General features: G+C 42.7%; 1 protein-coding gene across 3 annotated transcripts in view; it reads left to right on the top strand.

Annotated features, from left to right (window-relative positions):
- LOC144773524 (solute carrier organic anion transporter family member 2B1-like) overlaps positions 1-16,892 on the top strand; it is a 619,417-nt gene that overhangs the window by 361,110 nt on the left and 241,415 nt on the right. For all 3 annotated transcript variants that reach the window (XR_013599997.1, XM_078658585.1, XM_078658586.1), the window contains exon 9: positions 4,440-4,604. Coding sequence is in view for 2 of the 3 variants with exons in the window: in XM_078658585.1 (XP_078514711.1) it covers positions 4,440-4,604 (165 nt within the window). In the remaining variant the exon portion in view is untranslated. The remainder of the gene's footprint in view (positions 1-4,439; positions 4,605-16,892) is intronic.

The following is a 16,892-nucleotide window of genomic DNA, read 5'->3' as shown; positions in this document are numbered from 1 at the left end:
TCTTTTCAAAGCACACATAATTCCCCTGGCGATGTCATTCATGCTGTCACATCTAATTCCTCAGGAGCAGTACCCACAATAAGCTGACCTTCCGGCAGCACTGATTCTGTACTTTGCAACAGAAGGTCAGAGTGGCCAGATGGGGGAAGGGTTATAGGGAGGGTACTGTGGGAAGGGAGACCTGAAACAAGATAGCATGCAATTAACTGTTTGATGTTAAGTCACTGTTTCATAAGGTGGTAAATATCCTTCAATAGAAACGTGTTCTTACCTGTAGGAAAAAAAAACTTTATTTTCTAGTAACAGTGTAGGAGGTTCTATTTTGTAGAGACTGATGAAATTACTGTGCTGTCATCCAGTGGTTTGATTACACTCCTATGAACTTCTAGAGACTCACAGCGCCGGTTATAATTCACCTTTCATCAGTTCTTGCTTTTCATGTATCTTAATATATTGTTTTGTCTGTTTATTATATATAGTTCATGACATGACATAGTACATAGGAATGTTCCAGAATGGTGTCCATAAATAAACAATAATAGTTACAGAAATAAAATAAATACCTTTCATTAGGTAACAGTGCTCTCCAGTGTCTGATTGATTTAGGAACTGCACCCAATTTTGTGCTTTTCTCTTTCCTTATGTCAGTACCAGTGCTTTAAATGGGCTGGTACTGTCCGGTGCATAGTAGCAGCACTTTTTTATTTTGAGAGGGAGAGTACCAGCACTTCTCAAGAGATATGCTATACTTTTAGTTGGAGAGTACCAGCACTTCTCAGAAACAAGCAGGTACTCTCGTACAGAGTATCTGCACTTCTATTTTTCCATTTCAAGCACTGGTCAGTACAAAAATAGAATGCTAATTGACTTCAAAATGCTGCTCTGTGCTGAAAGCGACAAGCTGGCATTCACAACAAACCAAAAATTCAACAGAGATGTCCCCTACCTGTTTCTGTGATCCAGGACTTGGAGAGAACCACAAGGATGAGAATCCCAGAGTTGCTGCCACGAATGCTCCCACAGCAGGAGGACAGGGGGGAACTCAGAACCCCACCGCATACAAGGCAGGATCTTCAATAAGGAGCACCAGCTTGGAGATGTGACAGTTATTTATAGTGTCAGCGATGCCGAAGATGGCTGCTGTGATTCTTTCATGTTTTTGACGTTCCATGGAGCGTCTTACTTGACTTGTTCCAAAACACCATAATACAAATCATAAAATAAAAGAAAAGGCATAAACAAACAATACAAAACTTACAAATGTTAGTGCAAGATGGCCATTTACCTACTCATGAATGTTCCAAGGTATATATTCTCTGCCATAATACCTAAATTGACCACATGTGTACAAATAATACAAAGCAGGTATAACATATGAGTTTTCTGCACTGTTTCCTATGTTACCCAAGGGAGTGACCATGACACATGCACAAAATATCAACATTCTCTACTATCCAACCACACACAACTCAACACTCTCCCTCTCAGACAAGATCCCCAGCACAAGACACCAGTTCACTGCCTGCAAAATCAAAGTTGCTTATTGGATAAAAGCCAATTGTCTCAAGGCCACCATCAAGAAGAAAGGAGTAGTGATTGTCATCAATAACACTTCTCCACGGGAGTGCAACTGGTTGCCAGCTGAAATAGAACCCATACTCAGACCTCAATCAAGAACCTCAGAATATTCATTGACAGCAAACACCATGATGATGCTGAAGAAAATCTTCAAACGGCTCTCAAACAACATTAGAAAAACTGTGAATCATGCCATAATCATCAGCAAGAAGGACTGTGTGAACACCTGTTAGAACTTATTGGATGACTGGGTTGTGCGCCCTGGTCAAGCAGCAACCACTAGCCATGTCAGGGAGAGCCACAAATAAACTCCAGAGATAGCTTGGCACAAAAGCAGTCTGACTTAACTTAGAGGTGGTGTGTAAAGTATCATGCAAAAAGAACAATTGATGGATGGGATGCTGAACAATGTTAAACATTACCCCCCAGTACAGAGGTAGGGCCTAAATCCATTATTTTTGTTCACACCATGCCACCCCAGTTTGTACCCAGCCATATGCAAATCAGTCTTTACCCTGCTCCCAATTCGAACAGTCCAACCCAAACTGCCGGGTCAGTCCCTCCTTGGACTGGAACAAAGCATTTTGAGACCGGTTTCTGGGTATCACCCCTCATCAGCCATGCCAGCTTGACTTCAGTGGCATGTTGAGCACAGGACCCATATCTGAGCACACCCTTTTTACTTAGGGGGACAAATGCAAAAAGAACAATTGATGGACAGAATGCTAATTAATGTAAAAAAAAATTAGCCCTGTACAGAGATCTAGGTCTTAATCCATTGTGCTTGTTTCTGGTCTAGGGAGAACCTGGACTGGCAATTCGAGCTGGGCTGTTCCAATGGGGAACAGGGTCACGACTGATTTGCATATTGCTGGGTCTAAACTGGAATGGCACAGTGTGCAAATAAACAATAGATTTAGGCCCAGATCTCTGTCCAGTCTAGGTCCTGAAGAGAACCCTGAAGACATAGGAGTACATAACGTGTCAATGAGAAAGGCCAGGGCAAAATCTGAAGAGTTAACATGACGGTTACTGGAATATACAACTAAAGTATCCACCCCACGTCTGACCACTATAATATGAATCCACATGCCTGTTCCAGGAGTGTCACATCTTTTCCAACTTTTTGTGACACTTTTTCTTTGGTTCCCCTTATTAGGTAGACTGGCATTGACACACCAATGCCACCATTGAGATTGTGGCATAATAAATGTATCAAGTTGGTTTGTGTAATAATGATGTTATTTGATGTTTCACAATGTATGGTATGTTTTAATGTTTAGTCACATATGTTCCAAGATGTTTTAATGGTTAGTCATACATGTTTGATGGATTTGTTTCTCATTTCTATGGGATTTACACGTTTTCCTTGATTTAGAGGACATTGTCCAGTATGACATATCTAATTGTAACAAATAAATGTGCAATAAGGTTGAATTATATGTGAAATAAATACACAGACCAAGGTATGAATTAATTTGACTTGTTTATTGTAAAATAAGTCGCTTCTAACTGTCACAGCCAGTTCTCTTTGTTATAAAATCATATTGAAGGGGCCCATTCTGGCTTGATTTTGCAGGGAAAAACCCCAACTTCCTAAATATGGCATCTTCATATAGTTATGAAAAAATCAGACTTTACCATTGAAAAGGAATTATCATTGCAATTTTATAGACACCAAGCATGATATATCTACCTGGTCCCAATTGGAAATTACAGCCTATTAAATGTAATAAGGAATCTACAGTGTGATACAATAGGAGGTGTCGGCCTCACAGTAGTAAGAAAGGAATATAGACATTTTTCACTACCAGGACACGTAAAACTTAGAAGTACATGTCCAACTTTTTAATTTCACAACACTCAACCTTATTGGTTACTTAGGGCCTACTTTAGGGGTGACTTATATTTAATAAAATGGGAGTTGAAGGCTTGGCAAGGGGGTTTAAATACCAAGTCAACATGTCAGCTTAAACCTGCATTCAAGCTGCAATGGCAGACCTGGACAATACGTGGGTGGCATAATCAGTGCTGCAGGCCCACTAAAAGCATTTTGTTTACAGGATCTGAGAATACATTATACTACTCTACAATGGACTTACAAATAAACTAAATATTTCAATTGAGTGTAAGTCAATTAAACCATGTTTAAAGAAGAGAACACAAGCCCATTAGCACTGTTTAGCTGTGGTAAAGTGCACAGAAAAATGAGTTCAGCAAAACCTTTAGGAAAAAAGGCAAAACGTTTCAGGGTGAGCCTGCAGATTGGGCCAGGTCCAACAACACAGTTCATGCTGGGATAACCAAGCAGCTGACTAGAAGACAACAAGCCATCCAACTCTGTAGTCAGAATTATTGTCAACGTCCATCTCAGAACTCACATCACGGCACACCTCAGCGAAATATAGTGGCACCTGATACACAAACTGCAGAATTCGAACTCCTCCCACAAAAATTCAAGGCAGCACACAGCTCAGGTCCCACCTACTAGAACAGCCGCATCTCATTTATCAACAACCCAGACACTTTGAGATGAAGGACCTACATATAACCAGGTCTTAAGGATGTTTTTTTATTCAGGACTTGTGTTTCAAAGGCAGAGAGAGGTAAAATGAATCTTATTGAAATAGAAGTAATCTCATTGAAATACCATATTCAAATGTGGAACTTAGCTTGAGCGTTGACATTGCATGAAAAATTGCAGAGAGGTCATCGACCTTAGCAGTTAAGAAAATTAAGATTTTGCATTGAATATGTTATTGGCATGGATGTCATACATTTCCTATGAAGTACTTGTATACATTTGAAAAAAGTATTTTTACAGCTCGCTTGCTCATGTTTGTTCTGTCTATTTTCTTTAGTCTTCCCCAAGGTTTTAGTGAAAATCCTAAAGAATCCTGTCTGTCTGCTGGTGATTTTGGCTCAGGTGACTCTATCTGCAATGGTGTCTGGTGTAATGGTATTCATGGCCAAATATATGGAGAAGCAGTTCTCTATCACAGTGTCGATGGCTAACCTGATAATGGGTAAGTTGAGCAAAAAAATTTAGAAAGTTACTTACCCAGTGTCTCTTGCCATGAAATTATCTTGCTGAGTTTTCAGCTGTGCAATCTGGTAGCAATCAAAGCCACAATATAATATTAAGATTAACTAAAGTTAGGGTCACTGGAATACATTTTGCGGGTTTATGCATCACATTCTATGGCAGTATTATTTTGATGTTTCATTATTTAACTACACATTAACGGCGACTGGGAACAGATTTACAGTGATTTGTATCAGCTTAACATCTCATTGCAGTAATGGATAACTGCAAGATGACTAGGTAATCTTTGCAATAGTTTGCTGCCACTATGTGGCAGTACATGTAGAGCTTTTAAGTGTTTTTATGCATCTCACGTAGGAAATAGAGCGTGTATCATGCCAAGATCAAATGTGATTCTACCATTAAAAGAAGACTGGGCAAAAATAAAGCTTTCCATAATGGGAATTTGGATGTAAAAGTAAATATTGTTTTGCATATATTTTCTCAGCCAAAGGCCTCTGCTTTTGGAAACCTCTATCGACATCTTGTGTGGAGCAGAATGGTATAGATAATCTTATTTCAGACAACTGCATAAGGTATATGTCGACTTCCTGTTTTCAGTTTCTATTTTTGGTAAATTCTGGTGGTGTTTTTTATCAGTGTTTTCAAGCGATTTCAATACCTTCAAAAACAGTGGTTATCTTTGGTTACACATTGTCACGCCATTAAAAACAACAGAAACAGTGTTTTTCTTGTGTTTATAGAACTTTTTGCTTTTATTATGGCTTGCTTTCTGCACTGATAGTGCATGGTACATAGACAGTGTACCTACAGGGTAAATGAGGTCCAAATACATTTTTATAAATTAAACTTATTGTAGTACACCATACAATACTTCTTCAGTGATTCTTTGGTCATGCACGCTTGCTCTTTCCTTCCCAGGTAAATTTCTATCTGTGAAAAGGCCATCTTAACATTGGCACTTGAGATAGGCATTGCCAAAATAACCAGTATACAATTTGCTAACTCTGGCCACTGACATAGCTTTTAATGCTAATACTGGTGCACCTGAAGATTGTGATTCGCTGCAACACGTTGTGCAACATACATGTTGAACTGGGCACATATGCCCTCAGATTAATTGAAGCGGTCAAAAATGAGGCAGCACTTTTGGAACTTCAGAGAAAACGTCCCTTTATCCCTTTATGGAAGGGATATATAAGTGCTCACATGTCTTTGCTTGCCAAGTGGCAAGCACTCTAACATGGAATATGTTGCAGCGCCAAAGTCACTAAGGAGATGTTTCGCATCTACACCAATTATGCTGAACACTTGGTAGACAAGGGTGTTCTCAAACTCTAGTTTTTTTATTATGTATTATTAGCAGTCATTCTTTCCTGTAAATATGTAAGAATGCAGTAGAGTGTACTTTCTTTTCAAATCACTATCAATATGTGACAAAGATCCTCACATTTCTTCACATATCATCACTCAACAAAAGTTCTGTAAACAGTTGCCACAAGGATAATATAGCATTCATGGCCTCTAGGACTGAGAACCACCAGCTAAGTGACACAGTTGGGGTGACTCTTTTGCTGATACCACACAAAACACAAAATGAGAATTATTAGTGTTTTTGTTTCTGTGCATAACAAAACAGTGCACCAGAATGGACTAACAAGTCAATAGAATTCTTCATTAACTCTGTAGACTGTAAAGATGCTTTCTGCATACCATCTAACAAGTGGCAAGGATCTCTTACCGGGAAGCACTTCAGTTCAGGTATCTTTCTTTTTTTTAAAAATATCTTTATTCAGTTTTACAGCCACAGCTCCCCCCACCCCCCACCCGCCAGGACAGACAGATACATGTACCATTATTAAACGGATTGCTATACAAAAACGGAATATATATATATCACAGAACAGAACATTTTACAGAAATGGAAAGCATGGGATATATATTATGTAGTTTAGACAGAACATAAGAATTTAAATAAAAATAAAAATAACAAGGGCCACCTAATCCTGCCTTGGGATACCCAAATCAATTATTTGAAGACTCTTATGGGTTTGGCTCCCTCTGAGAAACCAAGATTTTGGCGTCAAGTTATCAGGGGAGTTCAAATTTTAGACTTTTTCTCCGCCGCATCTTGCCCTTTCATTTATAAATGGCAATTTCAACATTGGCGATAGCAAGAAATCTATCTAACCATTGTTGAAATGATGGAGCATTGTTGTCTCGCCATGCAGAGGCAATGCAAAGCCTGAAAACTGCCATTGCAATAAAAATGAGTTTGTGGCCAATATTGAGGCTTTCGGGATCTGCGGCTCCCAGTAATACGTTCCCGTTAGATAGTGCCATTGTATTGTTTAAAATTGTAGAACGGAATTTCTCTATTTCTTGTTTAACCGCTTTTAATCCCTCACAAGAAGAGAAAATATGTATGCAATCAGCACTATACAGGTTACACCTAGGGCAGCATGTACTCGGGCCGGACCCCCATTTCGCTATTCTAAATGGCATATAATATAAAAAGAAGCATGTTTTAAAAAATTGTGCCTGGAGTTTAGTGGACATCAAGACTGTTTGGGACATTTCATATGCATAGTTAAACTCATTATTTGAAATGTCCGCTTTCTCTAGCCATTTCAGTGATACTTTTTCCATATCATCAGGAAACATTGCCATGCTATATAGATAAATGCCCCCAATCTTATTCCCTGCATCAGATACTAGTGTGTCTATTAAATTTATCTTACTCATGTCCCCCCTCCCACCCGTCTTTCGCGACAGGAAATCTCTGATTTGAAGGTATTTAAAAAAGTTGCGTCAGTCTAAACCAAATTTAATTTCCTAAAGTGCATGTGCATAGTTATTCAAGTAATTTCAGGATCATGCAAACCTTACATTGGAAAAAGGTTTTAGAATAAAAACAAATGCCCAATTTCCCCTATAATATCAAAACCACCTCTACAACTTCAGTGCGTAAATTCCCAAGATGCAAGTGGAAGATTATTTATATCTCCTCGTACAGGAAACAGAGGAGAGGACATGACATTAAACAGTCAAGCTTGCATATATGTAACTTTGTAGTTAAAAGCCATATCTATTTGACTTATTAAAACTGGAAGTTGGAAAACAGGCTGAAGGGGTAGAGCCGAGTTTGTGGACCTCCATCTTGTCTGAGTTCAACTTCAGCTGGCTGTTCCTCATCCATTCGGCGATGGCCTTCATTTCTTTGTGTAGGTTAGTTTTGGCAGTGTGAGGGTCTTTGGTGAGAGAGATGATCAGCTGGGTGTCGTCGGTGTAGGAGATGATGTTGAGGTCGTGCTGTCGGGCGACATGGGGTGCCATGTAGATGTTAAACAGCGTCGGGCTGAGGGAGGGGCCCTGGGGTACGCTGCAGATGATTTCGGTGGCGGTGGATCGGAAGGGGGGGAGGCGGACGCTCTGAATTCCGCCAGAAAGGAAGGATGTGGTCCAGTCCAGGGGCTTCTCTTGGATCCCGGCGTTGTGCAAGCGTGTTCGTAGTGTGCGGTGGCAGACTGTGTCGAAGTCAGCTGACATTTCCAGGAGGATGAGGGCTGCTGTTTCCCTGTTGTCAAGCAGGGTCCTGATGTCATCAGTGGCAGCGAGGAGGGCGGTTTTGGTGCTGTAGGTGCCACACCTACATTCACAGCACCATTCTTAATCACTATGTGCACAACACCTCTTACATACATGACATGTACACAATGTACTGTACTCATCCCCTCCTCAGCAGATGTTAAATGCAACATGTTAAATTGACCACTCTCAGCACCAGTTGCACCCTCAGTAATGTCTTGAACTGCACTCATATTGCAACGTGCAGCATCACAGCCCACTCTGACATGCACACTTAAAACATCATCACATCTCACAACAAGATATTTACATTGCTCAATGAATATGTCCTCAGTCATTCGCATATCATCATACACCCACCTACTCTGCTCAAGTTCCACAGATTGTCATCTGTTTCTAAAAAAATGCATCCACAGATTCAAACACAACATACAACTGGACAACACCTCATATTTCACCATACAGCACCCTAAATTACACAACTGGTATACACCCTGTATATACAGTTATCCACTTTGTTAAAAATGACACGTTTAATCTTGTCTCACTGTGGCCCTATCACATCCATGTCACTTCCATGCTCCATACCCCCATTGACTTATGCACATTAGCAACTATCCTCACTCATTGTAAGTGCATTGTTACAGTCATCTGTCACCGTAGTGCTACAGACTACAGCTCTCATCTTCTGCCAGAATACACCCTTGTCTAGCAGTAGAATAAGGCAAAAGAGACTTCATGATAGTAGATGAGGAGTAGCCAATCGATGGTCTAAGAAGGACCCATCCGTATCCAGTTGCAGAGACTAAGGACCCTGGCTAATCTTCAGGACAGGCAAGTATTCATCAGTAGTGCTTTTACTTCCTTTTTGAAGGACACTTGAATGAATCAGTCTCATTTCCGAAGACAGGGAGTTCCAAATACTTGGGCGATTCCTGAGAAGGAACAATTGTACGTTTTCATATTTTTTAATTCTATTGGTTTCAGTAACAGTGTGCTGGAGCACCTGGAGGTCTGGGCACCACCCGATAGCTCAAGTTTTTTTGTGAGGTAAAGAGGAGTGTTGAAGTGAACAGCTTTGTGGGTCATGCAGGCAAGTTTTAGGTGTATCCTGGCTTCGAAAGGTAACCAATTGAGAGATTTCAAGTCTGGGGAGATGTGATTGTTCTTCTTGGAACCTGTGATGAGCCTGGCGGCCGCATTCAATGAGGCTCTGAGGGGGGCCAGTCTGTACCTTGGAAGACCGCAGAGAGTTGCACTGCCATATTCAAGCCGTGAGCTGACTAATGCTTGTACTGCAGACTTGAAGTCATCAGGGGGAAGGAAAGGTTTTAGTTTTCTTAGAATGCTCAGTTTAAAGTTTGCTCCTTTGGTAGATGGGCTGATGTGATGCTGCATGTTGAAGTTCCTATATTATAACAGTAACGGTGGGCTTAGGGTCCTAGGGAAACAAGTTTATAGACCTGCGCGGCAAAATCTCCCCTTTATATATCATGAATAACACAATATCACCTCGGGTCTTATCAATGCACCTTAAGCCTATTGGCTAAATACAGCCTTTTTTCCGCCCCTTTCAACAAAGATCAAACAGATACTAGTGATGAATAAATAAACAATAAGGGGAATTAATCCCTTAAGGACTAGAACCCTCACTCACCTGAAGGTGACATACTTCATCATATGGGTTCCTCCTTACCAGTTGGAAAACCTAGTCCCACTGGAAGCTACAACTTCTTTACTGTGATGAAGGAGCTCAGAGATGTTTTTTTTACATTTGTTCTTGAAGGATGGATACTAAATCCCATATGTGAGTCTTAAGAGGTAGTGAGGGTGCAGCACAAAAAAGGTAAAAAAAGTTTATATAAGCAAAAATAGTGAGAGAAAATTTAAAACTGCCTAGGGAAGATGCACAACCTTGAATTTATTCACGTGCTCTACCTGACAGGATTAAAACGCAATACAAATCAGTAGTATAGATTTAAAACTACTGTTAGGACAAGGGCGACATGTTTCAGCCAAATGATCAGTTTCCTGTATCGGTGGCTTTCTTCAGGACCAACTATGATGACTAAATGTTATTTGCTGCTGCTAATATAATTGTATGAAATACAAAACCAGTATTCCTGCATCCTTTTTATCAGGTAATACATGAAGTATCCTCCATAGTAGGATATTCAAACCTCACCTCAAACTGGCAGGCCGCTCAGGGAAGGAGGCCCCGCGCTTTCCGTCGGTACCTCTAGGCAGTAAGAGCTTGCGCTGGGAGGTGTTGAAGTTTCTAGCCAGCACTATTCCGCGGGATTTCCAGCACTATTCCCAGGGATTTCGGAGCTTGTTTGGGCGGGGAAATAAGGAGGCATTCCATTTTGAGAGCGTTCAGTTTGAGATGGTTGAGGTTCGGTAGTGAAGGGTTTTGAGTAAGGTTCCGTTGAGTTTCTTGATATCGTCAGGCAAGGAGATTTGCATGTACAAGATGTTGTCTCTATACATGTGGTATTGGATGTTAAATACTTTGAAGATTTCAGTGAGGCGTTCAATATTTAGATTAAAAAGTGTGGGGGACAGCGAGGAGCCTTGGGGCACCGCCAGGCTGCAAGGACTGGGACGGGAGAGGGATTGATTGGATTTATTTCTCTGTGTTCTGTTATGGAGAAAGGCGGCAGACCATTTTAGAACTGAGCCAGAGAGCCCCATCCTGTGTTCTAAAAGGCTCAGGGGATTGTCATGTTTGACCGTATCGAAGGCTTATGAGAGGTCGAGTAGGATTAATAGGCAGGATTTGTTCCGGTCGAGCAATGTAAGAGTGTCATCAACAATATGAGTAATGGCTGTTTCGGTGCTGTGACCTTGATGAAAGCCCAATTGGAATTGATCTAGAAACTGGAATTCCTCAAAGTGGTTAAATAGTTGTACCTCTACATATTTCTCAATAAGCTTTGCCAGAGTAGGATGTTAGTGATGGTCGGAAGTTATTCAGAGCCTCAAGGTCGGCCATAGGTTTTTTGAGAATGGGGAGAACTAGCCCGAACATTAGGCAGTCGGGGATATCACCTTCAAGTAGGGAGGTGTTGACAATCTTGGTCCTGAGCAGAACTAGCGATCTTATCATTTCTTTGAAGAAATATGAGGGAAGGGGATTGTTGTAGCGATTAGAGGGTTCAGGGTAGAAAAAATGTTGAGAAAGGACGTGTCATTGAAGGTTGAAAATTCATTCCAATGAGCATTATTTTTAGGGGTGTGGTAGGTAGGAAGAAGGGGCTGGGGAATTAGGTGGGAGTCTGGTAAGTATGATGACTCAAACAAGGCAGACCTTAGATCAGATAAAATTTTGTTGGATTTTTCAAGAAAGAGGGTGGCAATGTCCTCGCAATTAGGTTGGGGACTGGCGGTGATAGGCGATTGAGTGGGTGTGTTGTTTGATTGCTGCTTGATCAACTAAAACAGATTGTAAAACAAATCAGCAGCTAGGTCTCACATTCCAAAATCCACCTCCTCCCCTGTGTGGCAACTGAGAGCATGGATGTGACCCTGGCTCCTGTAGCATCTGTTCAGCCGACAGAGCCACAACACATCTGTGCACCTACTGTTCAGTTGGCGTACCACATGTAGCAGAGTGCATCCCAACAGACAGAATCCTAGTTCAGATCTGTGTGATCTGGAAGAACATTAAGCATAGCACAAACGACAACCTACACACAACTCATATGCTTAACTACGACTGATGTGTGGTTGTAACTTTGAAATACAAGGTTGGAGAGACAAAGCACATCATCCACAGGACGTACCCAAACAAAAGCAGGCTGGCATGACTGACATATAAATTACAGTGCACTGGACTATTAAGACCACAGATACCTTGCCTAACAGGAATATCTGCAGAAAGTGGAGTCCTTCAAGGCAACAGGGTCGGAAGACTGTGAGAATATTGCTCACCTTACACTCCCCATGGGCTCAGGAAATATATCAGATGAGTACACAGCCATGAAGGGAATGTGCCTTCAGTGGCATGCTATCTGTGGCAAGGTTGTCTTTGCCTCTAGTCTACCTGATCTAAAGAACAGACATGGGCCTACCACCATGCAATCACATTCAAGTATTGTACAATTACTTTGTGTACATGGGTGTGTCTAAAGTGACTTCCATGTATTCAAACTCCATATGTACCCAGGTATATTCATGAATTGGGTGTCTTTCTGCACATCACATACATATGCATCATGCTTCTCCTAAACTGTTGCATGTTGAGTCATGTGCACTATGTTGACATATGAAAGCATGCCTTATGTGCAATTGTGATTTAAAAAAGTTAAGTTTTGTGACTGCATGTCACTCTCAGCCAAAAGTGATGTGGACGATGACACCCAGTAAATGTAGAACCCAAAATCTTAACAACATACACAGTCAAAGGGCACATACTCTATGGACCACATGCAATCCAAGCCATACTAACATCATTGTATACTTGCTCTACTAATTATACATGATTTTCAGTTAACTAAAAAACAATTTGGTGGACACAGAAATCAGAAATGAAAAACAGTAAACATGCTTTATTCTGCATGAAGAGGCAGGTAAATACATAGCACAAGTCCAATGGCCAGACCAAAAATGTTCATAGGCTTATGGACCCAAGTATCTTGCTCATCGATTCTTGCCTGCACAAATATTGCTAGGGGCACCTCCCCTGGGAGGGGCATTTAGGGGGCATGCCAGGCACCAAAGGGACAAAACTAAAGGGGGCTGGGTTGTGTTTTTGTAGGGATGGGATCAGGTAGGTGGGTAGACCCACTGCAGTGGTAGTACCAGATTGAGGGGGCAGTGGTTCCATTGCAGTGATTGGCTCAGATTGAGGGGAGAGCTGTGGTGAGACGCCTAGATGGAGGGGGGACGGGCTAGGCTTCACTATTTTGGGGATTGTAAAATCTTTGATTGTGTGGACAGGAGTAGGGAGGGGTGTGGACTCTTTGGGGGGGTTGGGGACGGAGGTACTGGGTTGGCCTTGGGAAGTATGGGTTGCTGGAGTGGATTGTTTTTTGGAAGACCGGGGAGATATTCTGGTGGGTGCTGATTTTTGAATTGGTTTCATCTCAGGGGGGAGGTCAGCAGATGTAGATTTCTGGGCTGTGGGGGTGAATATACACTTCTTTGGTGGGGGTGTGTAGTGTTAGGTAGGGAAGAATTCAATGGGAACAAGGTGGAGTGCCTGAGTGGAGGGAGGAACAGGAGAGGCAAGGGGTATGGAGGCAAAGGGTTCTGAGGTCTGTAGAGTGTCTGTGGATGCATGTTTGTCATCTGCTGGTAGGTCCCTGGTGGTGAATGAGCTGTCTGTTGTGTGAGTGTGCATGTGTGTGGGCTTGTCCTTGTGTCTGTGTGTTTGTGTAAGGAATGTGGCTATTGATGCGGCTGCAATTGTATGTTTGTATATGCTTGGGTAAGGGAGGGTAGTTGGGCCTGTGGATGTGGAAGAGGCAGGAGGTGCAAGGAACTGCTGGAGGTGGGACACTGCTGCCATTAGTGAGGAAACCAGAGCCTGATTGGATCTCTGTAGGGCAGACATGTGAAATTAAGTGATTTGCCAAGAATCACAGGATGTTCAGTGTAACATGGTTTACAATAAGTATGTGCGTAAAATCCGTTCCTCTCGGGAATTTGTGGATTTTCGGCAAATTCGCGATCCGCGAATTCTCACGAATTTGCGGAAAATTCGCAAATTCGCACGCAACGGATTTTTTTGCTTAGTCGCGCTTGACAAATACAATATTGCGGCGGGCGGCGTTCACTTACCGCCATTCAGCGTTTGAAGAGTTGTTTTTCTCCATGTTTGCATGTGCTGCGCCATTTTGGATCTTGCTGCGTGATCCCGCGGGAGTTTGTCGACAGCGATTACGTCATAGCGGCCCGCCACCTTGCACAGCGAGAGTTTGTCAACGCGAGTACGTCATAAAGGCCGGCGTTCACGCATCGCGGGAGTAAACAATTGCGAACACGTAGATGCAGCGGGCAGCAACAATCTCGCGCTCGCGAAATTGCAAAATTTGCAATTCTGCACAAGAAATCCACCAGCAGGCAGCATAAACCTTCTGGAAATGATGATTTTTATCAGAATAACTCCTCAGGTTGACATTTGCCTGCACTTTTTTTTGCAAGGAGTCCATTTTGGGGGGGGGGGGGTGGGAGGAAGGAAGTGCCTCACCATCTCCAACTTCCTGTTCCTGTCCAGCAGGCTCCTCCCAGTGCTTTGTTCATGTCCTGGTCACTTTGATTTGGATCTTGACCTGGAAGGATTACTTTTTGTGGATGCTGCCGGATATTTGTATTTGAGGCCTTTTTGACTTTCTTTGGATCACTTTTGGATTAGAAGTTTCACAAGTAAGTTTGTTTGGGGCATTACAGTTGCTGCAACTACAATTTTGGAACTTTTTCAGAACATTAAATAAATTATATTGTGGGTAGCCACAGTATCCAGTAAGACCAGGGTTAGTTATGGGTGCATGATACAACTGTTTTGTTGAATTTCAACATGATTTAGGGCATGGATGGCATTGGATTGTGGTGATTTTTGTGTGTTTTTCGATTTTTTGGCTGTTGTTGGGGCCTTTTGCCCAGGGATGCTCAGTGGTGCATGGACTGAGTCTTTCTGTGGGGTCTCTTTAATGTAAACATCATGGAGGGCATGGATGGCATTGGATTGTGGTGGTGTTGGGGCCTGTCCATGTGGGTGGGGGCTATTTTGAGGCCTGGTCCAGGCAGGGCCTGGCCATGTGGGTGGGGGTCTAGGGGCCATTTTGAAGCCAGGCAGTGTGCTTTGTTGTGCCATAGACCTGCACCCAGTCTGCCATGCTTTCATCCATTATGCCCAGGGGTACTCAGTGGTGCATGGACCGAGTCTTTCTGTGGGGTGTCTTGAATTTCAACATGATTGAGGGCATGGATGGCATTGGATTGTGGTGATTTTTGTGTGTTTTTCGATTTTTTGGCTGTTGTTGGGGCCTTTTGCCCAGGGGTACTCAGTGGTGCATGGACTGAGTCTTTCTGTGGGGTCTCTTTAATGTAAACATCATGGAGGGCATGGATGGCATTGGATTATGGTGATTTTTGTGTGTTTTTCGACTTTTTGGGGTGGTGTTGGGGCCTTTTGCCCAGGGGTACTCAGTGGTGCATGGACTGAGTCTTTCTGTGGGGTCTCTTTAATGTAAACATCATGGAGGGCATGGATGGCATTGGATTGTGGTGATTTCTGTGTGTTTTACGATTTTTTGGCTGTTGTTGGGGCCTTTTGCCCAGGGGTACTCAGTGGTGCATGGACTGAGTCTTTCTGTGGGGTCTCTTTAATGTAAACATCATGGAGGGCATGGATGGCATTGGATTGTGGTGATTTGTGTGTTTTTTGACTTTTTGGGGTGGTGTTGGGGCCTTTTGCCCAGGGGTACTCAGTGGTGCATGAACTGAGTTTTTCTGTGGGGTCTCTTTAATGTAAACATCATGGAGGGCATGGATGGCATTGGATTGTGGTAATTTTTGTGTGTTTTTCAATTTTTTGGCTGTTGTTGGGGCATTTTGCCCAGGGGTACTCAGTGGTGCATGGACTGAGTCTTTCTGTGGGGTCTCTTTAATGTAAACATCATGGAGGGCATGGATGGCATTGGATTGTGGTGATTTTTGTGTGTTTTCCGATTTTTTGCGGTGGTGTTGGGGCCTTTTGTCCAGGGGTACTCAGTGGTGCATGGACTGAGTCTTTCTGTGGGGTCTCTTTAATGTAAACATCATGGAGGGCATGGATGGCATTGGATTGTGGTGATTTTGTGTGTTTTTCGATTTTTTGGCTGTTGTTGGAGCCTTTTGCCCAGGGGTACTCAGTGGTGCATGGACTGAGTCTTTCTGTGGGGTCTCTTTAATGTAAACATCATGGAGGGCATGGATGGCATTGGATTGTGGTGATTTTTGTGTGTTTTTCGACTTGTTGTGGTGGTGTTTGGGCCTGTCCATGTGGGTCTAGGGGCCATTTTGAAGCCAGGCAGTGTGCTTTGTTGTGCCATAGGCCTGCACCCAGTCTGCCATGCTTTCATCCATTATGCCCAGGGGTACTCTGTCAGTGGTGCATTTTATTGGTCTTTCCATTTTGGGGGGTGGGTATAATAAAAATGCTTACTTGCAAACTATTATTTGAAGCGCTACATATGCAACATTTATTTAACTGATGTTCCTCGGCTTCGTTTGCTTTTAGGTGCAGAAAGACGAATCATCAGCCTCATTGTTCCTCATCAGTGCCAGGAAGAAGTCCTGCTGCGGTGTGTGCAGCACAACGTCACGTGTGGCCACAGACAACTCTGCAACTTGTGCAACTGCGGCCTGCTGTTCTGACATCTGAAGAAGATGGCCCCAAAAAAAGTAGCCCTAAGCTCCTCTAGCAAGAAAGTTGCCAGTAAGGAGCAGAAGAAGCAAGTGGCGCCACTTACCAAGGAGATTGGTGTGCCGACCGCCACATTTTTTGGGAAAAAAAAGTATGCCTGCAGCAGCAGCTGGGTCTGCTGGGGACCAAGCTGGGAGCAGCACCTCCGCTCCATTGGGCTCAGTGCCACCACCACCATGCTAACTTAGGTCCAAGCCCTTGAGTGCTGCAGAGGCAGCCAGTATAGTTGTTCAATCACCATTGACCAGTGATGTTGGCTCATCGCAAGAA

Source organism: Lissotriton helveticus, chromosome 8, assembly GCF_964261635.1.
Source record: "Lissotriton helveticus chromosome 8, aLisHel1.1, whole genome shotgun sequence".
Taxonomy (NCBI): Eukaryota; Metazoa; Chordata; class Amphibia; order Caudata; family Salamandridae; genus Lissotriton; species Lissotriton helveticus.
This window is presented reverse-complemented; position numbering and strand designations above follow the sequence as displayed.